The sequence below is a fragment of the Phocoena phocoena genome, chromosome 16 (genome assembly GCF_963924675.1).
Source record: "Phocoena phocoena chromosome 16, mPhoPho1.1, whole genome shotgun sequence".
NCBI classification, from domain to species: Eukaryota; Metazoa; Chordata; class Mammalia; order Artiodactyla; family Phocoenidae; genus Phocoena; species Phocoena phocoena.
Genome location: NC_089234.1, coordinates 32,909,105 through 32,936,195, shown reverse-complemented (window position 1 = coordinate 32,936,195; position 27,091 = coordinate 32,909,105). Strand labels below are relative to the sequence as shown.

General features: G+C 42.2%; 1 protein-coding gene across 4 annotated transcripts; it reads left to right on the top strand.

Moving 5' to 3' along the window:
• The first annotated feature begins 9,699 nt into the window (after positions 1 to 9,699).
• SLC35G1 (solute carrier family 35 member G1) lies at positions 9,700 to 26,369 on the top strand. 4 transcript variants are annotated; one of them, XM_065894622.1, is made up of 3 exons: positions 9,700 to 9,938; positions 14,387 to 14,567; positions 26,175 to 26,369. In XM_065894622.1, exons 1-3 carry the CDS (start codon positions 9,761 to 9,763, stop codon positions 26,302 to 26,304), a joined length of 489 nt encoding a protein of 162 aa, XP_065750694.1. In that variant the 5' UTR covers positions 9,700 to 9,760; the 3' UTR covers positions 26,305 to 26,369. The 4 variants fall into 4 exon arrangements, with proteins under 4 accessions (XP_065750694.1, XP_065750693.1, XP_065750692.1 ...); XM_065894621.1 differs by lacking the exon at positions 26,175 to 26,369 and adding an exon at positions 16,540 to 17,278 and having other exon boundaries at positions 9,761 to 9,887; XM_065894620.1 differs by lacking the exon at positions 26,175 to 26,369 and adding an exon at positions 16,540 to 17,278 and having other exon boundaries at positions 9,761 to 9,938; positions 14,390 to 14,567.
• The last annotated feature ends 722 nt before the right edge of the window (positions 26,370 to 27,091 follow it).

Genomic DNA, 27,091 nt, shown 5'->3' with positions numbered 1-27,091 from the left:
TTGGAGAGTCTCCCAGAGGAGCAGAAGCTCACCCTGGGGCCACAGACACTGGTGGCAGCAATTCTTGGGAGCTCATTCTACCACTTGGACACTGGTGCTGAATTACAAGAAAAAAACTGCAAAACCCACAAACATGTGGAGGCTAAACAATATGCTACTGAACAACCAGTGGATCACTGAAGAAATTAGAGAAGAAATTAAAAAATACCTGGAGAAAATGAAAATGAAAACACAACAATCCAAAATCTGTGGGATGCAGCAAAAGTAGTTCTAACAGGGAAGTTTATAGTAATACAAGCCTACCTCAGGAAACAAGAAAAATCTCAAAGAACCTAACCTTACACCTAAAGGAACTAGAAAAAGAAAAACAAAACTCAAAGTTAGTAGAAGGAAATGAATCATAAAGATCAGAGCAAAAATAAATGAAATAGAGATGAAAAAGCAATAGAAAATATCAATGAAGCTAAGAGCTGGTTCCTTGAAAAGATAAACAAAATCGATTAACTTTCAGCCAGACTCATCAAGAAAACAAAGATAGAGGGCCCAAATCAATAAGTCAGAAATGAAAAGGAAGAAGTTACAACCAATACGACAGAAATTAGAAGGATCAAAAGTGGTTACTGCAAACAATTATTTGACAATAAAGTGAATAACTAGGAAAAATAGACAAGTTCCTAGGAATCTCCCAAGACTGAACCAAGAAGAAATGGAAAATATGAACAGACCAATTACCAACAGTGAAATTGAATCAGTGATTTAAAAAACAACTCCCAGGACTTCCATGCTGGTGCAGTGGTTAAAAATCCACCTGCCAATGCAGGGGACACGGGTTTGATACCTCGTCTGCAAAGATCCCACATGCCGCAGAGCAGCTAAGCTCGTGCGCCACAACTACTGAGCCTGTGCTCTAGAGCCCATGAGCCATAACTACTGAGCCTACATGCTGCAACTACTGAAGCTTGCATGCCCAGAGCCCGTGCTCCGCCACAAGAGAAGCCACCGCAATGAGAAGCCTGCACACCGCAATGAAGAGTAGCCCCCGCTCACAGCAACTAGAGAAAGCCCACATGCAGCAACAAAGACCCAACGCAGCCAAAAAATAAATTAATTAATTTTTTAAAAATTAAAAAAAAAACTCCCAATAAACAATAGTCCAAGAAAAGATGGCATCACAAGTGAATTTTAGAACTTCCCTGTTGGTCCAGTGGTAAAGAATCTGCCTTCCAGTGCAGGGGACACAGATTTGATCCCTGGTCAGGGAACTAAGATCCCACATGCCATGGGGCAACTAAGCCCACACGCCACAACTACTGAGCTTGCACACCTCAATGAGAGAACCAGTGTGCCGCAAACTGCAGAGCCCATGCACTCTGGACCCCACGTGCCGCAACTACAGAGCCCACACACCCTGGAGCCCACGTGCCACAACTAGAGAGAGAAAATCCACACCCCAAAACTAGAGAGAAGACTGTGCACTGCAACGAAGAGCCCGCCTCAACGAAGATCCCTTGTGCTGCTACTAAGACCCGATGCAGCCAAAAGATAAATAAAGAAAAAAAAATCAGGTGAATTCTACCAAACATTTAGAGAAGAGTTAACATCTATCCTTCTCAAACTATTCCAAAAAACTGCAGAGGAAAGAACGCTTCTGAACTATTCTACTAAGCCGCCATCACCCTAATACCAAAACCAGACAGTGATATCACACACAAAAAAATTACAGACCAATATCACTGATGAACATAGATGCAAAAATCCTCAACAAAATATTAGCAAACGGAATTCAACAATACATTAATAAGACTGTACACCATGATCAAGTGGGATTTATCCCAGGGATGCCAGGATAGGTCAATATCTACAAGTCAATCAGTGTGATACACCACATTAACAGACTGAAGAATAAAAATCATGTGATCATCTTAATAGATGCAGAAAAAATCTTTTGAAAAATGTTGACCTCAATTTATGATCAAATCTCAACAAGGTGGGTATAAAGGGAACATACCTCAACATAATAAAGATCATATATGATAAGTCCATAGCTAATATACTCAATGGTGAAAAGCTGAAATCATTTCTAGTTATAAAGGCAATCACTAGAAGAGTTACAAACATAAATTGTTTACAGTGATTGCCTCTGAGAAGTGGGATTGAGGGAAGAGAGAAAAGTTTTTATTATTCATTGTATACCCTTTTGTACTACCAAAAATGTTATCATGCATTAAATATTGCATGAAATTTCAAAACCTAGTTTTATAATGTAAAATGTACATATGGAGCAAGGAGAAAGGTTAAACAAATATACCTGGATTTGTGTGAAGTGGAACTTCTTGGGTGCTTCCCATCCTTACCACCACTGAGGGAGAAACTGCTAATGCTCCAGAAAACCAGTGCTGGCCTCCGTAAGGTTGTACTTGCCAAGAACTCTGTGTGTGTGTCCATACGTCTGTTTGTCTGTAAAGTAAATAATGCTTTATGGTTTAATATTGGAAGTCCCTGATGTCTGACCCTTTGCCTAATTCTCCCTCCCTTGAGGACTCATATTATTAAAAATTAGAATGCTCTGAAGCAAAGCAATTTTTATAATAATATTAACCAAAGGGGTTCCCTGGTGGCACAGTGGTTGAGTCCACCTGCTGATGCAGGGGACACGGGTTCGTGCCCCGGTCCGGGAAGATCCCACGTGCTGCAGAGCGGCTGGACCCATGAGCCATGGCCGCTGAACCTGCGCGTCCAGAGCCTGTGCTCCACCACGGGAGAGGCCACAACAGTGAGAGGCCCGCGTACCGGAAAAAAAAAAAAAAAAATTAACCAAAGCCAACCTATTATCTCATCCATAATGATAATCTCATTATCACACTCCAGGGTCCACAGCTCTGCTCTCTTCCTAACTCACTTCTGTTGTCCAAGGCTGGGGTCTTAGCTAGAACCCTCAGGGCAGGGGTGAGGGTTTGTTCATAGGCAATTTGCAAAGTGAATAGGTCCCCACAAGTAACACAGACCTGATTTCAGTCCCTTCCTGAATCCTCTGCCTGTCTGGGGCACTCTACTATTTTCCCTCCACTCTCTTGCTGTCTGCTCTATTTCTCTTTTCCCATTAAATCCCATTATTGGGAAAGTTAAGATGCTAGGGAGACACCATAAGCTAGAGAGACAAGCCACAGAGCATCACTGTCATGTAGAATGTAGTCATGGAATGTTGCCACAGTAATGGCCTTAAGGTCAAAGCCAGGATATAAAGTGAAAGAAACTGTGCTCTAATGAGGTCCTCTTGGAAGCCAGCAATCCTGGTAATTGTCTTCTGGATGAGTAATCGTCTGGATCATGGACTTGAACTTCTGATGTCCTGGGTTCCAATTCTACCTTTGCCCTTCCCTATCAGCGTGACTTTGGCAAGTTGTTTAACATCTCTGAGCCTCGATTTTCTCTTCTGTAAAATGAGGGTAATAATATGCTCACCTTTTCAAAAAAGTACTTGCTCTCTGGTGTTCTACATGTTATTACCTCATTTCATTATCATAGCAGCTGGATACTATTACTATCCCGGTCTATAGACGTGAAAACAGTGGCTCAGAGGGAGGCGGCTAAGTCACTTGTCTGAAGTCGCACAGCTGGAAAGTAAGGCAGCCAGGAGGGTAGCCAGGCAGTCTGACTCCAGAGCCCTGCTTTCAGTTATTCTGTTAAACTGTCTGATAGAGTTCACCTGAGATTAAATGTAATGATGCATTTAATAGCGCTTGGTGTATTTTGAGCATTTAGAGTAATTATTTAAGAGAGCTGGGTGGAATCCAAATCCCAAATGATAACAGACTTGGTAGTAAAGTGGATTATGCTGTACTTTAATCATATACAGCCAAGTTTAAAGTTCAGACATCCTCACTCTCAGATAATCCGTAAACAGAAAGCAAGTTCCCTCAGGAGGAAACAGGTTCCCTGGAGCCCCAGAAATCATTTATATGGGAGCTATCCTTTGCAGCGTGGGAACAGAGGAGAGTAGTAAAGCAAGGGATGGCTGGAGAAAGTCCCGACCATGTTAAGGCCTGCAGGGCTCCCCTCTGCCCAATAGTGACGGCTTGGGGATCCAGCCCCGTGACTTCTGAGCAGAGGAAACGGAGATGAAGAGAGCCCAGCGCATGCGTCCAGACTCGCACAACCACACAGAGCACTGTTCTGACTCCCTGGTCAGTGTGTCCAACGGGGAGGGAGCAGGAAACTAAACAAAATTCACATAGCTGGGCATAGGATTTGCCTGATTCTGGGTCATGCTGGCGTCCTTTTTCACTCCTCCATCACCCCCCACTGCATCCCTAGAAGAAATGCAGCCTTGCTTCTTTTGTCCCCCACTCTACCCCTGCTAGGAATTGTGAACGGTCAGGGGTAGGCACTGAAACAACATTAGTTGAATGAGTTACATGAAAAAATGATACTAACGTAAACATAAATATATTAGGGAATAGAATAGAAACTTGGCATAAATTTTGAAGATGGGACACAGAACTTCAAAGAAACTTCCCATTTCTGGGGCTTTAAATTCTGTCTCCAGAAATTAGAGTTCCAAGTTCCCACTTCTTAGCTGTGAGGGATACTTGGATGGAAAAGTTTCAGAAGCCTGGAATATGCAATACCATGCTACCTCTCTTCCTCTTATTATTTCCTTTTTTTTTTTTTAATGAGTTATTACCTCTGTATAATTATGAGCCAGAACTTAAGAGAGGGTATGGCCAGTGCTGGAGAAAATGTCTTGTATGCCTCAGTTTGTAGGCAGACCCGGGTTTACTTCAACTTTGGATTTACATTGCTGTTTTTTTTAGCTGTCTACTGAATACCCTGGTTTTCCCTGGCATATTTTTAACTTTTGAAAATAGTGGTAAATATGTATAACATAAAATTTACCATTTTAGCCATTTTTAAATGTACAGTTCAGTGGCATTAGATGAATTCACATTGCTGTACAACAAGCACCACGGCCCGTCACAGGACTCTTCTCATCATCCCAAACTGACACAGTACCCGTTAAACGATAACCCCTCTTTCCTTCCTCCCCTTAGCTCCTGGCAACTACCATTCTATTTTCTGTCTCTATAAATTTGACTATTCTAGGTCCCTCATATAAATGGAATCATACAGTATTTTCCCTTCTAGGTTTGGCTTATTTCACTTAGCATGTTTTCAAGTTTCATCCATGTAGCATGTGTCAGAATTTCATTCCTTTTTTTTTTTTTTTGCAGTACGCGGCCGTCTCACTGGTGTGGCTTCTCCCGTTGCGGAGCACAGGCTCCGGACGCGCAGGCTCAGCAGCCATGGCTCACGGGCCCAGCCGCTCTGCGGCATGTGGGATCTTCCCGGACCAGGGCGCGAACCCGTGTCCCCTGCATCAGCGGGCGGACTCTCAACCACTGTGCCACCAGGGAAGCCCTCATTCCTTTTTTAAGCCTGAATACTATCCCATTACATGTATATACCGCATTTTCTTTATCCATTCATCCATTGATGGATCTAGGGGTTGTTTCCATCTTTTGGCTATTGTGAATAATGCTGTTATGAACATTGGTGTACAAATATCTGTTCAATTCTTTGCTTTCAATTCTTCTGAGTATATACTCAGAAGTGAAATTGCTGGCTTGTAACATAATTCTATGTTTAATTTTTTTGAAGAACCAACCCTGGCATTTTTCTTCCTGGTATATTTCCAGAGTCAGTTCTTTATCGTCTATTGAAACAGTATATTTTGCCTCTCTGATGTACTATCCTACAATTCTACTAAAACACCTCTCTTTTGCTTGCTCTCTCTTTCATTCACCAAGGCATTTAGAATTATGATCTTATGTTCCACAGTATTCATTTTCCCCAAAACAAAAACACTGAACCTCACTCCTTGGAACAAGCTGCCATTTTCCAAGTCATAAGTTGCATTAGTTAAAAGAATAAGAAACTAACTTTTTTGGAGGAAAAATGTGCAGTCTTTCAAATCAGTACCGAGATACCAGCCTGGTAGGCAGCAGGTAGACATACCAGGAAAAGAGCTCCTGATTTACAAATGTCTCACTTAAGAACATCCCTGACATTCAAACCATAGTGGAATTCAGGAGTTGAACTCCTGCAGTTGCTGAAGGTCTCTGTTTGCCACCACTGGTATTATGAGGACTGTGGACTCTCACTTGTTAATGGGACAGCTAGAGCCCACCTCTCTTCTACTTTCATCTTCCTTCTTTCTTCTTGACACCAGAACTATAGGGGTGCCACCACCACCGTGGCTAGCTGGCATCATGTCAAGAGCTCCTGTTTTCACTGGAAGATCGAATTCCTTCGAACAGAAGAATTTCAGTTGGAACACTGCATGATTTTGCATACAGAAGCAACGCTCTTTCACATCTAGTCAACTTATTCTGTCCATTCCATCCTTATCTAACTCAGAATCTACCTTTCCTCCCTGCCTCCTCTCCCTTGAGGTCAAAATCTCACCTAGACCACTGCAATGGGCTGAGCTGGTCTCCCCGACAGTAAAGATTTCTACCCCACCCTTCATATTATAGGGGAAATCCATCTCTCCCCAGCTCAATGTCAGTGTCACCGGAGCCTTGAAATAACAGTGTTCAAAGAAGAACTTAACCACTCCAAGCCTCTGCTGGGTGGGGCTGCAACAGAGCCATGTCTTCTTACTTCTAGTCTGATCTATACTTTTCTTACCAGTAGCTTTTTAAGTTTACATGGCTCTTGTTTGTTTAGCAAACAAGAATGACTGTAACTGATATCATTCATATGTCAAGGTCAGCAGCAGAAGGAAAGGAAGTTAAATGAATAAACTCCAAGACCAAAATCGTTCCATTACCCTTTTGTCACCTTAGTCAACATTGGTATGGTACCTATTTTCTTCTCTTTCTCTTTTCCCTTTTTGAGGATGGTGATCAAAGTGAAGTAGTTAAGGTACTTCTTGATCAACTCATCCAATTCTTTTTTCCTTTCACTTCCTAACCAGCATCTTCATCACTTCCAGAGGGAGATTAAAAGTGTTCCGGGACCCAATTCCACCATGGTGGGGTGGAGGTTCCCCCCACACCAACAACAGTTCTCTGGACACCAGCTTGGTGTCCTACAATTCGACTCAATTCTAACACTAGTCACCTGGAGATAGCACAGGTAAATCCCACAGGTTAAAGACTCAGTCCTACACAACTGCCCCCCTGCCTTCAAATGCCAGTCACAAGCCCACGTTATCACCTGTGCTTCTGACCAACCTGCTATAAACTGGAGGTTCCAAGGTCTCCCTTCCTGGGCTTCAGATGCTAGTTGCAAGTCCAGGTTATTACCTGTACCTCTGACCAACTGGCTATAAATCAGAGGTTCCCATGACCCCCCTCTGCGGGTTTGATTAATTTGCTAGAGCAGTTCACAGAAACAGGAGAAGCATTTTGCTTATTAGATCACCAGTTTATTATAAAAAGATACAACCGGGAACAACCAGATAGAATAGATGTATAAGGCAAGGTATAGGGAAAGAATGCTGAGTTTCTATGCCCTCTCTGGCCACACCACTCTCCCAGCACTTCCACATGTTCACCAACCCAGAAGCTTTCCGAACCCCACCTTTTGGGTTTTTTATGAAGGCTTCATTACATAGGCATGATTGATTAAATCACTGGCCATTGCTGATTGAACTCAATCTCCAGCCCCTAGCCCCTCCCCCATTCCCGGAGTGGAGAGTGGAGAGTGGAGAGTGGAGGGTGGGACTGAAAGTGCTAACCCTCTAATTCCGGGGTTGGTTACCCTGGCAACGGGCCCCCATCCTTAGGTGCTTTTTAAAAGTTACCCCATTTAACTTAAACCCAGTTGTGGTGGAAAGAAGCTTGTTATGAATAACAAGACATCTGTTTCACCTCTAAGGCTCAGAAGCCATTTCAGGACCTGAGGACAAGAAACCAAATATTATAACAAAACATGTTCCCATTGCTCTTACTGCTCAGGAAATTCCAAGGATTTTAAGAGCTATGAGCCAGAAACCCAGGGTGAAGATCAAATATATGTGAGAAATATATTTTGGTTATCTGAATGTGGCCAAATACATATTTCTTATAAATCACAACATCTCATGGGCTCTTCAGATGCTCCGCACATCTAAATCTCAGAATGCAACTGTGAAATTGCACTTGATTTCTAGATGTTTGGAGGAGCTTCTTGGTTCTTCCTTCATAACCATGAGCTACCACCCTCACCAGCCCTCCCTACAATTTCCCCACCAAAACACTTTTACAACCACCAATAAAATCAGGTGCAAGTATTTTTGCAAGCAGCCTTAAATTCTTTTTAAGAACAAGGCAAAGGTATATGTTAATTAAGTTAGAATTCAGATGGCCATTTGTCCCACTTTGCCTAGGGCAGTACCAGTTTGTGCCTACTGCCCTGCATAATTTTTAAACGAGCTCCCCTTTTTACTCTAAAGAAAAAAAGTCCCAGTTTGGAGGATAAATTGTATGTTTTCCCTACTTAAAAATACACCTTGCTTTCCCAGTAAAGTGCTTTTCGGGTGACTCGGTGCTGTTACCCACATCATTGCACTTTAGTTGCACAACAACTCTGCAAAGTAGGAAGGGAAACACTTTATCTCTGTCAATTAAATGAAGTAACCAAGGCTGGCTTCAGGTAGCACGGTGGTGATTGTCTGAGGTCACGCACTCCGTGACAGAATCAGAGCCAAAACCCAGGACTCCTGATTTCAAGTCCAATATTGTTCAGCTGTGGATCCCTTTGTGCAAATATCTAAGTAAAAGCAAACCTCATTCTCTTGTTTAGTAACCTGCTTGAACTTGGACCTAGAACAGTTTAGACAGGTTCATCCTTGCCCAGAGACTCTCTTTTCACATTTGAAGCAAACAAAGAGATGAAAAAAGAATTACGTAAACATAAAGAGGGTATTAGTGAATCCTAGGGCCAAATGACATAAATCTTTGATTTTACCAGGTGCAGTTATATCAGGTTATTGGAATTTTATTTCTAACCAAATTAGGATGACTTGGTTGACAACAGGAAGGAAGGGAGGGAGGACGAAGTAAATGAGGAAGGAAAAGAGATGGGCAGACAGAAATACAGACAATAAAGATCAATAATGAATGCCTACGGTTACAAAAAACATATAAACGGGTTCTGCCACAGTCTTATAGATACATATCCCGTATGGTTACGTGCTAGTCTTTTTTTTTTAAACCTAAACCCAGTAGAATTCTCCTCTCCTTGGATAAGTGGCAACGACAGAAAACAGGTAAAACCCACGATCCTTCAAAGACAGGCACAGTGCTTGGCAAGGTCTTCAGGGTGTCCTAGAGGTGCTGCATGCGGCGCCACACGGAGAAATAAATGCACACTCCCCTAACCTCCCGACTGGCCGCCCTAAGAGAAAATTACACGACCCGCGGGGGTCCCTGCCTCCTTTCGCAATGACAGAAAGAGGTCTAGTGTGCCTTGGCAAGGATGACTCCAAGCCGCTCGCCAGTCTAGCCAGACTGCAGCAGAGGGGTGGACGCCTTGGGGCCAGGCCCGGGCACCGCAGCTGACCTGGGAGGCGGCCGGCCTTCCCCTCGGGGACCTGAAGGTGAGAGGGTAGCAGAGGACGAGCGCGGTTCCCCGTGGAGGGGGTGGGGAGGCGAAAGGGCCGCACGCGCATGCGCCGCACCGCCACCTCCGCGGGCCGGAAGAGCGGAGCAGTGGAGCCGCGGCTGCCGGCGCCAGACGCCGCGGTGGCCGCGGGGAGATCGCCGGCTGGGCGATGCGGCCCGTGGACGACACTGGGGCCGCCAAGCGGCTGGAGTCCGGGCTGCCGCTGGTGGACATCCCGCCCTCGGGCTCCAGGCAAGAGTCGGCGGCCACCGAGGTAGCGGAGACGCCCGGCCCCGGTGGGTGCTGGCAGTGTCCTTCCTTGCCGTGCGGCTCGCGCGCGGAGCAGGGTGAGTGCGGCGCACGGACCCTGGTGCGGGTCTCGCCCGTGGGGGACCGGGCGGGCGCCAGCGGCGGGGGTCCCCGTAGCCGCCGGCCGGGGGCCCCGTGTGGACCGCGCCCCCCCTTCCCACCCTGCTCGGAGCTCGTGAACACCCTCGTGCTGTCACCTGGGGGCGGTGGGGGGTGCGGGCTGTAAAGCAGAAGCCCCCCGCGCCCCCGTCGGTGGGAAGAGCGGAGAAAGTTTCTGATTGTTTTGGAACCCATTTGGGATTCTGAAACTGTTCTTATAATTAAAGTGATTAAAGTGTTGCGGGCAGGATCATGGAGTCAGATTGCCGTTCGGTGTGCCCTGCCCGAGACTGGGAGTCAGGGAGAAAGGCCATCCCGCAGCTGGCCGAGGTTGGGAGGAAGCTAAGCAAGAAAACTGATCTCAATGTAAACGGTGTTGCTTGAAGAGGAAGTTGAAAAGCATCGAGTCTAGAAAAACGTTTGTCTCAGAGTTTTAGAATCTTGGGAAGGCAGAGTTGAGTGGGACTACTACTGGTTCTTAACCTTTTTGAGTTACAAGGAATTTGTAGCAACTGATGCAAAATGAGACAGAGGCACAATCTTACAAACACGGGTAAGAGGTTCACGGACCCGCCTCCAAAGCCAGGGACCCCGTGTGAGAAACCCTTTATCTTTTTCAATGTCTTCCTTTCACAAATGATGAAATTGAGGCCTGGGAAGGTGAGGGCTTTGGGAGGGTTTTTTTGTTTTGTTTTGTTTTTTCGAAGATCTAGCATGTGTGGATGAGACACTTCACAGTTCCGGGCAGCACCAGGGATAGGATCCCAGTTTGCTAGCGACCCAGCCCAGAGCCCTTTCTCCTAGCCCCAAGCACATTCCTCCTTAAACTCCACCACCCACCTGGAGCAGCTTCCTCAAAGAAAACAGAAATAGGCAGATGTCCTTTCAAGACAAAATTACACAGTCTGCACCACCTCATCCTCTGGATCACCTCCCTTAAGTGTGACCTGGGATTTCTATGTCTCTTAGCTGACCCCGCTTTCTGTCTGCACTTCTTGAGAGTCAGAAAATTCACACATTTTGTAGAGAGACAAACCCCAGGGAGATGGTTCTTGCTGCATTTTTGTCCTTAATGCTAAGAGAAATGATCAGGCTTCTGATTATTTATGTAAGGGTTACCTTCAGCTGAGCTGACCAGATGTCCAGCTTTGAAGAAGTCAGTTTCTCATCTTAGCATCCTATGGCTGAATGTTGTTACGATGGACTGCTGAGTTAGTCCTTGCAAACTTTTAAATGATTCCCCTGTTTGTGAACCAAAGAGGCATACTTCAGGCAGAAGGTGGCAAAACCTACGTAAGCAGTTGCACCTAAGAATCTTGAGGGGTCTTTTAATTTCAAAGAAAGTTGCTAATAATAAGACTTAGATAAGGTGACCAGATAATATTCCAAAAATGGGATTGCCATAGAAACACTTTAACACCCCCCCACACCGTACTGTGGTTATTGAACTTTGTGACAGTATCATTTTAGCTTCTTAACCCAATTGGTTATCTCAAGAAAGTTCATTTTCAAGTTCAGGTTGAAACTGTTACCCATTTTTCTTACATTCTTGGATAACCTTCCCAGACAGCACACAGCTATCCTAAGACATCTGTTTATTTTCTTGAGGGACAGTGTGGGTCTTAGACTGAAGCAAGGAGAAGAAGTTGTCTTAAGTCTGTGCCTCACATCCCCCCTGGAAGGAGTGAGTTCCTTAGGGTAGCAGTGGCCCTGAAACCAGTAGAGCTTTTTACAGTGACTGGGGTCCTATTTCAGTGGGTCTAGGGTAGGGCTGGCATTGAAGTTTTAAAAGTTCCTCAGTTGATTCTAATTCCCAACCTGGGTAGTGAATCACCAGTTTAAAGCAGAGGATAGAGAAAGTGAGCAACTTTTCAGTTTTCTTCTGACTCAGGAAATCGCACTGTGACCACTTACTTAACTTGAATTATTTAGAGTTGCCAAATTATTAGATATGTTTTCAGTGGAACATGATCATGGAAGCATATTACATAGGCAGATGCCTCTTTGGATTATGCTACTCTCTTGTCCATCTCCTTTGACAGAGAGAATTGAAATTACTATTCTGTAAGAGACTGAGGTCTGCCTGAGGAGAACCAGTCCTCAGTCTTATAACAAATAATCAAGTTAAACTAGGCCTTGTAACTTAAAGTTTTAAAAGAGTTAAAATATCATGTTAAGTTAAAATATTCCTGGAAAAAAAGTTTAGGTTGGCAAAGATCCTTGAAATATAGACCAGGGAGATGTTTTCTGTCCTCGATCTTCCTATTCTGTTCTTTCTGAGGGTGTAGGTTCTATGTAAGGATTGGGTTTCTTTTAAGAAAAACTATTTTGGGGCTTCCCTGGTGGCACAGTGGTTAAGAATACGCCTGCCCATGCAGGGGACACAGGTTCGAGCCCTGGTCCGGGAAGATCCCACCTGCTGCGGAGCAACCTAGCCCGTGCACCACAACTACTGAGCCTGCGCTCTAGAGCCCGCGAGCCACAACTACTGAAGCCCATGTGCCTAGACCCTGTGCTCCGCAACAAGAGAAGCCACCGCAATGAGAAGCCTGCACACCGCAACGCAGAGTAGCCCCTGCTCACCGCAACTAGAGAAAGCCCGCCCACAGCAATGAAGACTCAACACAGCCAAAAATAAAAAATAAATAAAATAAATAAATTTATAGAAAGAAAACTATTTTATTTGGACCTGAATTCTGAAATTTCAGAAACTGACCTCTAAGGCTGACCAGAGCCAATACATGTACCTTGTGGTGCTTAACTTGGAAGTCTTCTAAAGCTTCCTTCTCATGGGCTGAGTGGGTATGTGCAGTTTGGTTCCTACAGTATCTGAGCACATAGATACAGAACACAGCGTGGAGGATTCGGGTACTTATAATGGATAACCTATTACGTGATGACTGCTAGCTCCAAGTCATTCTCTTCAGCAGTACACCTGGAACAGGAAAAGGTGGAGACCACTGACCAGAATGGCATCTTTTACTACAAAGGCTGTAGTGTACCTCCAGGAAGATTGTGCATCATCAGAGTTTGGTCCCACTTTGCAAACTGTTTGTCACTTGTGGGCAAAGGTATCTAATTAACATGAGGATGTTGAAATGTATTACCTGGTGTTTGTGTTTATCAGAAAAGGGCATTAAAATAAAAACTTTGTGCAATACTGTTTTATGGCTGAGTAACCCATTGTAAATTCCTAGATTGGAATGATAATCCTTGTTTTACTACAAATTGCATGTGCCTACACATCCTTCACCTCTGCTATGCTCTTAACTAACAAGGGCCAGTACGGTGTTTCCTTCCTATTCTGTCCTTGTTTTTGTGTTCGTTTCAAAAAAGAAAAAAAAAATTCCTCAGTGTGTGGCCTATCTTTTAAGTTCTCTGCTTACCCTGTTGCATTTTGCTGTCCTCTGAATGATGGGGGTGAGATTGAAAGCAGGTTCTACTCCTGTCTTAGGCAGCTGTTTAAGACAGAGGCAGTGGCTGCTCCTACAGACTGTCATTAATGGAATACTTGATGCCCTGGAGAAAGCAGAAGTTTCCTGGTTCAGATCAAACCAAGAATTAGATGGCAGTCCTGTTTTTTGTTTTTTTTAATTTTTAAGCACTTTTAAGCACTTTTAAGTACTAAGTCAGAGGGATAGATAACCTAGCCCCTGGCCTCAAAGAGTTTATGTTCTAAGTGGAAGATAAGTCATAAACCGTGAAAACTTTAAGATCTCCTTAACTGTTCAAAATAACTAAACAGAGAGCCTTCTCAGATTATGCTTTTGCCTGTGGTGTTAGACCCTACATCTTTCCACGAAATTTTCTTATATTATTTCCTTCAGCAATTATTTATTCAGGGTCTTCCATGGGCCAGGCCTGAACAGGGCAGCTGAGATCTTAGCCCTGGAGGAGCTTACAGGCTTCTGGGGGAAGTCAGCTAATCAAGAAGTAGCCATATCACACAGTTAGGACCTGTTTTCCAGAAAAGAACACTTTCTACATAAAGCCGAGTTCACCAATGAGATGATATAAAATATCACTTGGAAGCATTTTTCTCTAGCCATCTTGATAAGCATTTCTTAAAGATTTCTTTCACCATCTTGGCAAGCTTTCTACTTCCTTTTGACTTTAGGAGTGAGGGATGAGTCTTCAGTGAGACAAAGAGATCCATTTTATAGGGTGAACTGCATTTTAAAAAGGTAGGTTTAAATTGTTGCCCTTTGTCTATGGTTCTTTATTCTTCGTGGGGAAAATGGTTCAGATCCAGAGAACGGATATGCTTAGGAGGTAATTTTTGTAGGCTGTTAGCTATTAATATTGTTCCATTTTTCTCAATTTCTAAGTAAAAGTGATTAAACATACCCTTGGAAGCAAGGACTAACCAGAATTTAATCTTTTTCAGAAGCTGAGAAGAAAGCACCCTGTCCTGGACTTGGCTTGTTTTACACATTATTGTCTGCGTTCCTCTTCTCAGTGGGCTCTTTATTTGTTAAAAAAGTGCAAGACATCCACGCTGTAGAAATTAGTGCATTCCGATGTGTGTTCCAAATGCTAATCATTATCCCATGCTTAATATACAGAAAGTAAGTATTTCTTACCTGCAAAGTAGAAGGTATTAATAAATGTTTGTAAATCTTTTGACCTGCTTAAATTATCTACTCTACAGACTCTGCTTTATCCCTCTCATAGATTTACCAGTCCCTACACCCTTTGGCTCAGATTAATGAAAAGTCACAAGGATCCACCCACAGAAGATGCTCTCATAAGCACCAACCACATGCCCAAACAAAGGAGGGGAAAGAGATTCAGTTATTTACCACCCCCTATTTTGAGAACAAAGCTTTCCTTGTACAATTCCCCCCATCTTGTACCACCCTCCCTCTTTCCTTTGGCGTAACTAGTATTTGGAAGAAAAAAGTAAACGGGAGGAAACAGTAGTGTCTCCTAGTGTCAGAGGTTTCTTTAAGTAGAACAGGCTGCTCTCCTACCAGGGCAGACAGAAAGTTACAGTAATAATATTTAGGTCTTCCCACTAGGGTGCCATGGGAAAGGGGAAAGGGGATCTTGAGAAAGGCCTTTTTAGCTCTTTTCTTGTTCAGCGTCCTCATCTGTAAACTGGAGGGAATGATATCCTTTGTCCTCTACCCTGTACGAAAACTGTAGTCCCCATCCTTACTCTTCTCTCCCCGCCCAGCCTCCCTTCCCCTTCCACATGGACCCCATACACACACCCTCCCCAGGTGAAAATTATACCTCCCCGACACTGTTGTAACCTCTACAGACCCCCGTGTACTTAGACGCCTGGGAGGAGCGCCTGTTGGGTTCCTGGTGGCTGTCTGGCTCTTTTTCTCTTTGGGTAAAGATGCTTAAACTCCAGATTAAAAGCTTCAGTCACTTGCTACCAAAGTCTCTTTGTATCTATAACTCAGTGCAGATTTACTTAGAATAGTTTCACTCCTTATCCCAAGTCTTTGGTGAAAAAGGTGAAAATCCTCTAAGATCAGAAATATTGTCAGAAATTCCCGTGTAGGTGTGGACAAGTCACAATATTTTAGGAAACGATGGTAGGTAAGACTTCAGAAATGTCTAAAGGTGGCAACAGACCACTGACGCTAACACAATCATTCTCTCCATTTTGGAGTAAAGGTATTGGCCGGAAGGCACTTAGAAGAATTTTCTTAAATTGTTGGCACTAATCTGTTTTGGCCCATTTTATGTTTCACTATCATGAAAAACTCTCAGCTTTCCAAAGTATGGACCAAAGGTGACCACACTTGCATTTCTAACTCCAGAGACCAAGGGCTCCCTATATCAAGCCTAGACGCTGCTCTAAAGAGGCCAGCCCTGGCACAGACCAGTGAGCCGCACCTAGCCAGGAACTTCCACAGTACTATGCTTCGTAAATATTTAATTGTAAAGCATTTGAGCAGCAGTTATTATATTTATCCGAATGCTACAGTTTCTTTTCCAGCGTATTTTAACTCTTTTCCTAAGGAGAACAATGAAAAGTAGTCTTATGTTCAATGGCTGAAGTAAACTTTAGCATTGCTTTCAGCTGTAACAGAAAAACTCACTAAGATTGAGAATGCACGCTCGCATTCCCAAGTTTTCTTATACAGGGCAGCTAAATAATGAAATTGTATTTATTATAAAAATAACACTTTTCATTATAGAAAATTTGGGGAAAATAAATAGAAAGGAAAATTACCTATGAGTCGACCTATTAAGATATAACCATGATGAACATTTCAGTATATTTTCCTTTTTGTCTTTTTTGCAGGCATGTACCTATACCTAGGGAAAATAATATCTATATTTGCTGACTTATACTATTTATGTATTTCTCTTGTGCTATTTTTGATTCTACTGTGAACACTTTAATGTCATTAGCTATATTTAGGAAACACTTTCTAAAAGGTGTATAATAGTTGTAGACATAATTTACTATTGCCTTGTTTTCTGATAGGACTTTTAAGATAATGCTTAATTTAAAAATGTAATTTGAAAACAAATACCGAGTTCATTTAATATGCATTCCTTCCTTTGAATTTACAGAACTGGGTTTATAGGCCCCAAAGGTCAACGAATCTTCCTCCTTCTCAGAGGAGTCCTTGGTTCTAGTGCCATGATCCTTTTATACTACGCCTACCAGTCAACATCCCTCGCTGACGCCACGGTTATCTCATTTAGCTGTCCAGTGTTTACGTCTATAATTGCTTGCATATTTCTCAAGGAAAAGTATAGCCCTTGGGACGCTGTCTTCACTGCATTCACAATCACCGGAGTGATCCTTATCGTGAGGCCGCCATTTTTGTTTGGTTCCGAAGTCGTGGAGACGGATAAAGACTATTCAGTTCACCTGAAGGGTGCTTTCGCAGCACTTGTACACGCTGTGTTTGCTGCCGTGACTTTAGTTATCCTACGGAAAATAGGGACATCTGTGGACTACATGTTGAGCATTTGGTATTATGTAGTAGCCGGCCTTACCGAGTGCATCATTGCCCTTTCTATATTAGGAGAGTGGAGTCTGCCGCACTGTGGGTTGGACAGGCTATTTCTCATACTAATTGGGCTGTTTGGTTTGGGAGGTCAGGTGTTTCTCGCAAAAGCCATTCAAATAGAAAAAGCAGGGCTAGTAGCATTAATGAAGACTATGGATGTGGTCTTCGCTTTTATCTTTCAGATTATTTTCTTTCATGATGTGCCGTCGTGGTGGACAGTGGGTGGCTCCTTATGCGTAGTAGCCAGTAGCATTGGAGCGGCCGTTCGTAAATGGTACCAGAGCTCCAAATAAAGCATCACTGCTGAAATGTATATTTCTTTAAAGTACGCCATCACCCAGTTGAGACATACCACCCGCATACACACCTGGAAAATCTGCATTTACTTCACTGACTATATACATTTCATAGTTAAGGTACCATTTTTGAATATGGTATGTCTTTAATTAGTTGAGGATAGCCAGTCAGTTGGGTGTAGCAATTATTATTTTTTGTGTGTGTCAGTTATTTTTTGGTTTTGGTTTTGGCTTTGGTTGTTGGGGTGGCATTTGGTAAGAGAACACATCATTAGTTGAAGAAAAACTGCACAATTTTTTATGACTCTTAAGTATAAATATATGTAATTTTTAAAAGTGTATTTTTGGTACTGATGGGATATAGGTGGGAAGAAATTTTAGATTCTCCTTTAGCAGTGTAGAGGCTAAGAAACTTATTGATAATAATGCTGCTGTATAATTAGTGTTGTGTTGAGAATTCATTTGAAATGTAATCCCATTTAGGAGGCCAAAGCTGGAGTAGGTGCCTACTTAATGGTATTAATAAAACAAATGAATTAGCCTTATTTTCAAGGCTTTTATAAATTATTGTCATTCTTTTAACCCATATTTGTGCCTTTTCACTCTAATGCTGAAATTTTCATACATAAACTTAAAAAAAATCTTTAAATCACCAAATTTGGCTAATAGTTTTCTGTTTTAGTGGCATTACCATCTGTAGCTACATTCTGTAAGTCTAATTGTCCTCTGTTTTTTTGAAACTGCACTAAATTTTTCTTAACTTTCTAAGTTAAGGTGTTTAAAAATCATAAGAAAGAAATCTTGCCATGGCCAGTGTGCACATTTCCATCCTGAAGTGTTTTCCCTATACTAGAAATGTGATTTTCTATAAATTCTCCTTGAATTTATGGTGTGATGCCAAATAAAATTTTCTCAGGGCTTTATTAGGTTGAACCATAAGAAATTGATGAGATTTTTACCTTTTTAACTTACAAAAACCATAGTTCCTTATGGTTCACCCTATTAAGATACCTCTCTTACCTTCTAAACCAAATACTTAGGGGACTTTGGAGTATATATTTTTTTAATTACTTTTTAAAATACAGTAATCCTAGTAAACTTATTTTTTGTAGTCTTTTTCCCTTATGGAGTTATATATAATAATGCTTCGTGTTATATAGTAAATGTAAAGACCTGTGAATCCATGGTCGATTGATTTTTGTAGTTTCTTCAATAGGAAAACAAAATCACTGTTAAATTCTAGTATATCAGTATGATATTAAGTGTCAGTGCTGCACCATGATACTAACATCATGAATTCAAACAACACATTTTATGTCTGGAACTTCATCAGGCCAGTATTCTGCAGTTAAAGAGAGAATGTAATATTTAGGAAACCTTGGGAGGTTAATCAGGAAGTAGAGAGTACATGCAAATGGACAGTGAACCCTTTACTGGTGAGGCTATAATGGTCTCCAGCTCTTACTATGTCAGAGCTCTTATCTTAAGCCTACAGATTTGAAAGATTATAGGCTCTTTCCCACTGTTTCATCACAATTCTTCCTAAGTAAGAAAGAACTTGGGCTTCTGAGGTTTATGCCTTGGTGAGAAAAGGATCTTTTCCAGTAGTTCCAAGAGGAAATTTTTGGCTTGCTGATCTTCCCAAGTGCTTCCCACCAGATAAATCCTAAATGGTCTATTTAGGAAAGTCACACTATCTTTATAACTTTAGCCTAATCTGCAATATTAGAGTTTAGAGTTGCAAAAGCATCATTTTGCAAGTATGTTAGATAATTATAGAATTAGAGTGTCTTAGGGCTCAAGGGTTAGAGTCCCCTTGTAGGAGACATGCTCCATGTTTAGGGATGCTAGGGAGGGGACTTGCCCAAGATCCCTCCTTTAGTTCCATGATTAAGTATGGAAAGTAAACCACTGCTTGAGCTACATAAGGTAAATGAACTCTCAGGGAACCCTCTCCTGGTTCTTTACCTTGCACAATAAAAGAACCTATGGGACCTTGAAAGTTAAATGCCTTTGGGCCTGTACACTAGAGACATGTTTTATTTCAACAGTGTGGTTTAAGTGCTTGAATGTCACAATATATGACCAAAGTTGGAGAAAATGTTTCTTCTCCCAACTTTTACAGGGTGTGACTCTTAAATACTTTTATAATGTCCAGGGTATATACAAGGATATGTATTGTAACAATTATGGGTGTGTATATTTTGCAAAGACTGTAGTTCCTATATCTTGAAAAGGGAACTATTTTCATAAACTGGTTTTATTTTATAATTGCTAATAAAATTAATATGAAAGAAAACTATATTTTGGTTTTTATGATTATAGCATATGTGCTAGCTAATATACCTTATTTCTTTTTTCATCCATGTGCTTCAAAATGTACTTCTTAAAGAGATTGACCTCTGGCCATTCAGTTATGATGTAATAAGTTTCAAATTATTTATCTGTCTCTCTGATACTGTTACATCAAATCTAATGTCTCAGAAATAAAGGTCCTAATCTTATGTTCCAGTGAGGCCTTTATTTTTCTAGATCCTCAGAGCTTGGAGCAGCTTTTGTTCCTATAGCTAATCTGTTACTAAGTCATGGAGTGTCTGTCTTCTTATTGTCTTGTGAATTCTTCTTTCCTCACCTTTCCACTGCTGCCGTCTTAGTCCGAGACTTATCACCTCACACCTGAGTCACCACAACAGTATCCTGGTTATCTGCTTCTAGACTCTTTCTTCCACTCAGATCCTTGTTCCACTGCCAGACTAATCTTCCTAAGGCCCTGCTTTCATTGTTACTCCGGTTCTTATGTAGCCATAGCAATGCCTTCTTATGTACCACATCACATCCAAATTATTCATCTGACGCTATTCCTACTTTTCCAACTTGATTTCTTGTGTCCCAATACAAATTCGATACTCGGGTCAGTCTCCCCACCAACTCCCACATTTGCCAAGAGATCCCTTCCTTTGTGTTTCGCCTGCTTTCTTTGCCCTCTCTTTTTTGCCCTCTAAAGCCTCTTAGTCTCCAACGGCTCAGCTGAGCTTCTGTTTCTTCCACTGTCTCCAGCTTCTCCCACCCATACTAGTCCGCCTTGGAAGAATGGATAAAGCACTGGATTAGCTGTCTGAAGATCTGGGTGTGGTGTAATCACTTTCCAGCCAGGCCCTTCCACTTAGTGTCCTTGAGCCTGTTTTCCTCATTTGCTTCAATTATTAAATAGAAAAATATTACTTGCCCCAACCCATGTTACAAATAAGTGTCATAGAAGGACTTGTAGACCCCAAAGGAGGACAAGAACACTTAAGTATTGAACTGTGGTTACTATGGTAGAGTTGAGCATTCACTTCCTCTTCAAAATGATGCCTAGCACAGGGTCCTTCCCCCTGAGCAGTCTCACCAGGAATGGTATGAACAGTTTTCTGGATTACAAACCTCATTTGGCTCCCTCCTGCTGGCACAGAATTCTACTGTTGGACAGCTCTAATTTCCTGGCTGATCTGCCCATGTAGGGCTGCCAATGGTCACCAGTCTTTTTATCTTACCCATAGGTGTCACCGTCTTTCCAGTTCTGGCTTTAGCTCTGTGAGTATCACACTTGGCTCTGACTAAGGGGGTGAGCCTGATTCTCTGTGTGTTTCACATGCACCATTCTTCAAACTCAGCATGGCTCTTCTAGCCTCTTATCTTTTCACCCAATAAGCATAATTAGTCTACTGAGGGTAATCCAGTAGGAAGAGCCAGATCTCTTTGATAACATGCTGGCCTCTGATCTAGGTGTATGGAGCCATGGTCAGTACTGGGCATGATGATTTGGTAATTACAGTGTAGGCTGGGCATGTGAAGCCTGGGCATTACCCCAAACACTATATGACCCCTTTGGTCCCTTACATCAAATCTAATACAGCTACCATATTCACTTAGAGTTCTGCAAGAGGGACCCTCTGTGATCCACAAAGACCCATTCAAGTTTTAGCCTATTTGAACACCAGATTTGGAAAACCAGTTCACAAAGAACCCATGAATCTTGACACTGCCCATCACTTCCTGGAAATGGTGGGTGAGGATTTATAGCAGGAGGGTATGGAGCAGACATATCTGGTGTCAAGGTAGGGCAGAAAATGTTTTACCATAGGAGTCCAGTCCACAAGAAAAGGTTCCACTGGGTTCCACAAGGTGCTATGCCAGCTATCACCTCCTAAGCCAGATTTGCAACACTATGAAACAATGCTTATTTTTATCACTAATTTAAAAAAATAGTTACTTTTCATAAGAAAAGTTATTATTTATGTTATAATGGAATCATTTTAAATAAACAAATGGAAACTTTTTAGTTTTGCTTTTAAATATGGTAAAATATATATATCCCACATGAACCAGAAGCTCTTTGGAGTCCAGTCCTCAGAAATGTTTAAGAGAGTAAAGGGGTACAAGACCAAAAGCTTTCTGAGCCATAGGTTTCATAGAGGTATCAAATTTGAAACCTTAAAAAACAAAGATTAAACCCATCCCTTCTATTTCATGAGGTTCTGACAGTCTGAAATGCAGCTAAATATCAGTTTGTAAATTAGAAACCTCTTTAATGTGGAGTTTAATTTTAGAATTGTGACGTTAAATAACTCTAAATCTATATAAGAGGTCCAGATTATGTACCCGAGAGAGAGCAAAGGAACAATGAGAATCCAATTAGCCCATGGTCATCGGGTCATATCAAATTGTCTCCATTACTTCCTATATATGTGCTTTGGTTCCTTGGTATGTGTACTTTAGAAAACTCAGAAGACTTTGCTACTCTGTAGGGTAGCACATGCATTGATACAACTTCTATGAAGGGCAATTTGACAACATCGATTAATTTACAGATGCACATATTTTTTCACCCAGAAATTCCATTTCAGGAATTTGTCTTATAGATATACTTGCTTACTGAAAAATGACATATACAAGATTATTTATTACAACATTACTTAATAGCAAAAAACAGAACTAGCCTGAATGTTCCTCAGTAGGGTACTGGTTAAACAAGTAATGGTACATACACAAAATACAACGGCATTAAAAGTAAATTAAGCCACACCATTGTAAAGCAATTATACTCCAATAAAGATGTTAAGAAAAAAAAGTAAATTAAGAGAGAGCAAGGGAGCTTTGCATACATGGATGTGGGATAATCTTCAAGATTAAGTGAAAAAAGCAAGATTTCAGATAGTAGCAGAGTATGTGATCAATTGTGTAAAAAGAGGGTAAACAATATTCCAGGAAGATACACAAGAATCTGGTGACATTGGTTGCCTTTAGGGAGAAGAATCTGGCGGCTGAAGAACAGGGTGGAAAGGTGACTTTTCACTGCATCCCCTTTTATACCTTTTGAATTTTGAGCTATGTGGATATATAACCTAGTCCAAAAATAAAATAGAAAATAAAACTGGTAGAACAAAACCAATAAGATGACTTGACAGAAAAGAAAGGAGGGGATGAAAGAGAGAAATAAAGATATATATACATACATACAGACATACATAGAGAAATGTTTATTGTTTCAATCTGATTTATCACCTGGCTCACCATCACTGACTTCCTTTTACTTTCTCCTCTTTCCCTTATCCAGCTTACAAATCAGACTTTAATTCCTACTTCATGACTGAAGAAAACACAAAAGAAAAATCTGAATTTTCCCTAAATCCCCAAAAACATTGCCCAGCTGTGAGACAAATATCTGCCTTTCCACAGCACCAAAATGATTTTTTTAATTAAAAATTTTTTTTAAAATATTTATTTATTTATTTAGGCTGTGTTGGGTCTTAGCTGCGGCACGCGGGCTCTTTTGTTGTGGCACGCAGGCTTATCTCCCTAGTTGTGGCACACGGGCTCCAGAGCGCGCAGGCTCAGTAGTTGTGGCGCGAGGGCTTAGTTGTCCCGCAGCATGTGGGATCTTGGTTCCCCAACCAGGATTGAACCCGTGTCCCCTGCATTGGAAGGCAGATTCTTAACCACTGGACCACCAGGGAAGTCCCCAAAATTATTTTTACATGGAAAGTAATATTTATTGAACATGTCCCATCCAGGACAAGAGCTTCTTGATCTTTGTCTCATTCAATCCTTGCCAACCCTGGGAGATGGGTTGATTGGGAAATTAAAGTTCAAAGAGGTTGAAGGGGGTCACCTACCTGGTAAATTCCAGTGCCCTTACTAGCAAGTGATGGAACTGAGCCACTGTCCGAAGTCTGTCTTATCCCAAAGACCTTGACCTTTCCAATACCTCACATCTCCTACCTAGCTGGGGTAGAATACAGGACAGGGAAACACCGTGGTGTTTGTCACTGTGGTGAAAGGATTGTTTTTTCTTTCTTTCTTTTTTCTTTTTACTTATTATTATTATTACTGGCTGTGCCACATGGCATGCAGGATCTTCTCCGACCAGGGATCAAACCCGTGTCCCTGGAGTGGAAGCTCGGAGTCTTAACTACTGGACCGCCAGGGAAGTCCAAAAGGACTGTTTTCTTTTTTTTTTTTTTTTGTGGTATGCGGGCCTCTCACTGCTGTGGCCTCTCCCGTTGCGGAGCACAGGCTCTGGATGCACAGGCTCAGCGGCCATGGCTCATGGGCCTAGCTGCTCTGCGGCATGTGGGATCTTTCTGGACCGGGGCACAAACCCATGGTCCCTGCATCGGCAGGCGGACTTCCAACCACTGCGCCACCAGGGAAGCCCAGGATTGTTTCTTGATTTGGGGATTTGGAGGTATGTATACCCTTCTCCTATCTCCTCCCCTCTCATGTAGCAAGAGCTGGATGTGAGAGTATAGAAGGTGGTGACAACACTGCATATATTTTAGTTTTATTTCTTTCAATCTATTAATCAATAGTTATTGAGCAGTAGCCATGTATAATCACAGTCAAAACAAGGAAACATCAAATATTGTCAAGCCCTCAAAATGACATGCAAACATGACATATATACACATTGTGTAATCAGTACACCTGGGCTACAGCAAGATACTGCCCAAGCACCTAGAAATGAGATAGCCTCCTGAGGCCTCAAAGAAGGGAAGACCAGAGCTGTGCAGTGCTGCCTAAATACACAGACTTGAACCTTGGGCCAGCTGCATTCAGCCATAACTTCCCTAGATGCACTAGGAACATTTCTAAGGGTGTAACACACCAATCATGAGGACTGGCTAGCCTCAGAAGCAGGAAAGGATGGTGGCTGTGGCAGACGTGTTCCCACTGTAGAGATGGGCTGCACCAAGACATGGAGCTCCCAGCTTTTCTCCCTAAAGTACCCCTAATAGCTGAGGAGAGTCCAAGGCATAGTTATAAGCATAGCAACAATAACTGCTGCCCTTTATTTTGTCCTTCTAGTGTCGGCTACTGTCCTAACTGCTTTTTGTGCTCTGGCTCACTGAATCTTGCAGTGCTGTGGGGAAGGCTGTTTATTGACTTCATTTCATTGTTGAGGAAACAGAGGCTTGGAGAAGTTAAATGACTTGTCCAAGGTCATGTAGCTAATAAGTGGCAGAGCCTGGGTCTTAAAATCCTCCTGTGTCAATCCCCAAGCCTCTGCTCCTGACTCTGCCGCTCTATTGCTCACCCCAAGCCTGAAGCTGCCCATGTCAAGCTCAAAAGTTCTTTGAGGCTTCATGCTTTTTAAAAAATGTATGTAATTTTTTGCATCCTAATTAATAATATATCGGTGTGTTTTAGTGTAAAGATATTATTTTAAATGGCTAATTCGGTTATTTAACTTCTTATCCCCTAAATCTCTGGTACCCTAGGAAAATGTGTCAAGTTTACCCTGGGTTTGTGTACCCTCGACACCCTGCCATATAGCCCATGGGACTCTTCAACTTCATTTTTTTTTTTTTTTTTTTTTTTTTTTTGCGGTACGCGGGCCTCTCACTGCTGTGGCCTCGCCCGCTGCGGAGCACAGGCTCCGGACGCACAGGCCCAGCGGCCATGGCCCACAGGCCCAGCCGCTCCGCGGCATGTGGGATCCTCCCAGACCGGGGCACGAACCCATGTCCCCTGCATTGGCAGGCGGACTCTCAACCACTGTGCCACCAGGGAAGCCCTTCAACTTCATTTTAAGAAACATTATCCAAAGATGAAGCAGTCAAGCCCCCAAGCTACTAACACTACAATTATAAAATAAACACCCCTTATTCCTTGTATATCCATAGTTTATCAAGTATCCATGTGATTATAACTTGGCTTATCACATACCTTAAGTACAACAGAGAATGGACTAAGCAAAAGATTGAGCACCTAGCTCCCTAAACTGTTCTATTTCTCACTGTATATTAATAAAACCAGCATATGTTCCACACATGTCTCCATGTACTTGGTTATTGTGACTCTTCCCAGAGAAATATATTGTATTCCCAGCATCCCTCGTCCCCTTTCTTGTAAATAATACTCCTGTATTACTCATGGTAGTTATGCTAGCTGCTATCATACCCCGCAAATCTCAGAGATGTGTCAATGGCGTTTTATTTCTTAGTTACATCACAGTCTGATGTAAACTGTAAGCTCACTGTAGTCTCCCCTTTAAGTGGTGTATATTTTCCAGTTACAGCACATCTCAGCTGAGACCAGCCACATTTCAGGTGCTCAGTGGCTACATGTAACTAGTAGTTGTCTGACAGCACAATTCTAGAAAGTGCTGGGAGGAAAGGAGGGTTACAGTAACAGCTACCATTGTTACTGTAGCTGCCACGTGCCAGCATATTTCAAAGCTCCTTACACATTTCTCTCATTTGATCCTTGGAATAACCTTATAAGATTGATGTTCTTTTCCCTATTTTACAGTCTTAGAGCGTTTAAGAGACTTGTGAGGTCACATAACTAGCAAAGAACAGAGATCTGACCCAAAGCACTTTCTAACTGATCTCATGCTTCCCATTTACAGATACAAGAAGATGAATTCCTCTGGACTTCACCCCAAAGGTCATGAAACAGCACAGGGCCTAATCAAAGCTCAAAGGAACGGCACTAATATCACCAGTGAGGTGTGCAACCAAACAAGGCATTCCCTGTGAAAGCAAAGAGGCACCTACTATGCAGATTAGTGAAGCAGAAACAAGGTGCTAATAAACTTCCCCAGCAAAACAATATTCTTCAAGAAGCAATGGTGAGGGAATGAACAAAGTGAAGAGAAGAGGAAAGCTATGCTAACCAGAAAGAGATAAGTGAGTTTGAACATTAACAAAGGGCAAAATTTGGTGATATAAAAATAATCACAACCTTGGCAGATAAACATGCAATTTCAATAAAGCAAGTGGAAGTGGATGCCACAGGTCCTACTTGTAAAGCTGCTCTTGGGAAGAGGAGGAACCAGAGCCTGGGGCCAGGTCAGGGGTTATCAGGATCGACTGTGGAAAGCAAGTCAAAGGAAGAGCCAAGGTCACAATGGAGACAAAGATGTGCAGTCATCCAGGGTGTGCTGTTAGAACACCACGTCTGGCAGGCTCTGTACCAGCTACCAAGACAGACACAGCTGCTTACATGTGCTCGGCTAGAACTAATGCCAAAAGCAAGAATCCATATAAACAGTCCTCAATGAAAGGAGAACACCATGCTAAATTTATTAAATCCCTACATTATGCCTTTTCTATATTTAGAGGTTAAATGTCTTTTATTTACGAAACGATGGTAATAGTGGATTCCCATTGTTTGGATGGCTTTCTCTATCTTTATTTTTATGTCCTTACCTGGCAAATGTAGAAGTTGACAATTTTATATCGGTCCTCCAGTTTTATCATTTAAAAACATTTTAGTGGTATATAAAATCAAAAAAGCACTGCTTGAGATTCCATCCTTTTTCAT

What these genes read in the sequence shown, in the direction of transcription:
- SLC35G1 (XM_065894619.1), top strand. Translation starts at nt 9,761, where the DNA reads ATGCGGCCCGTGGACGACACTGGGGCCGCCAAGCGGCTGGAGTCCGGG. An exon ending in CGGCTCGCGCGCGGAGCAGG is followed by an intron (nt 9,939 to 14,386) that starts GTGAGTGCGGCG and finishes AATCTTTTTCAG; the next exon opens with AAGCTGAGAAGAAAGCACCC. An exon ending in CCATGCTTAATATACAGAAA is followed by an intron (nt 14,568 to 16,539) that starts GTAAGTATTTCT and finishes TTGAATTTACAG; the next exon opens with AACTGGGTTTATAGGCCCCA.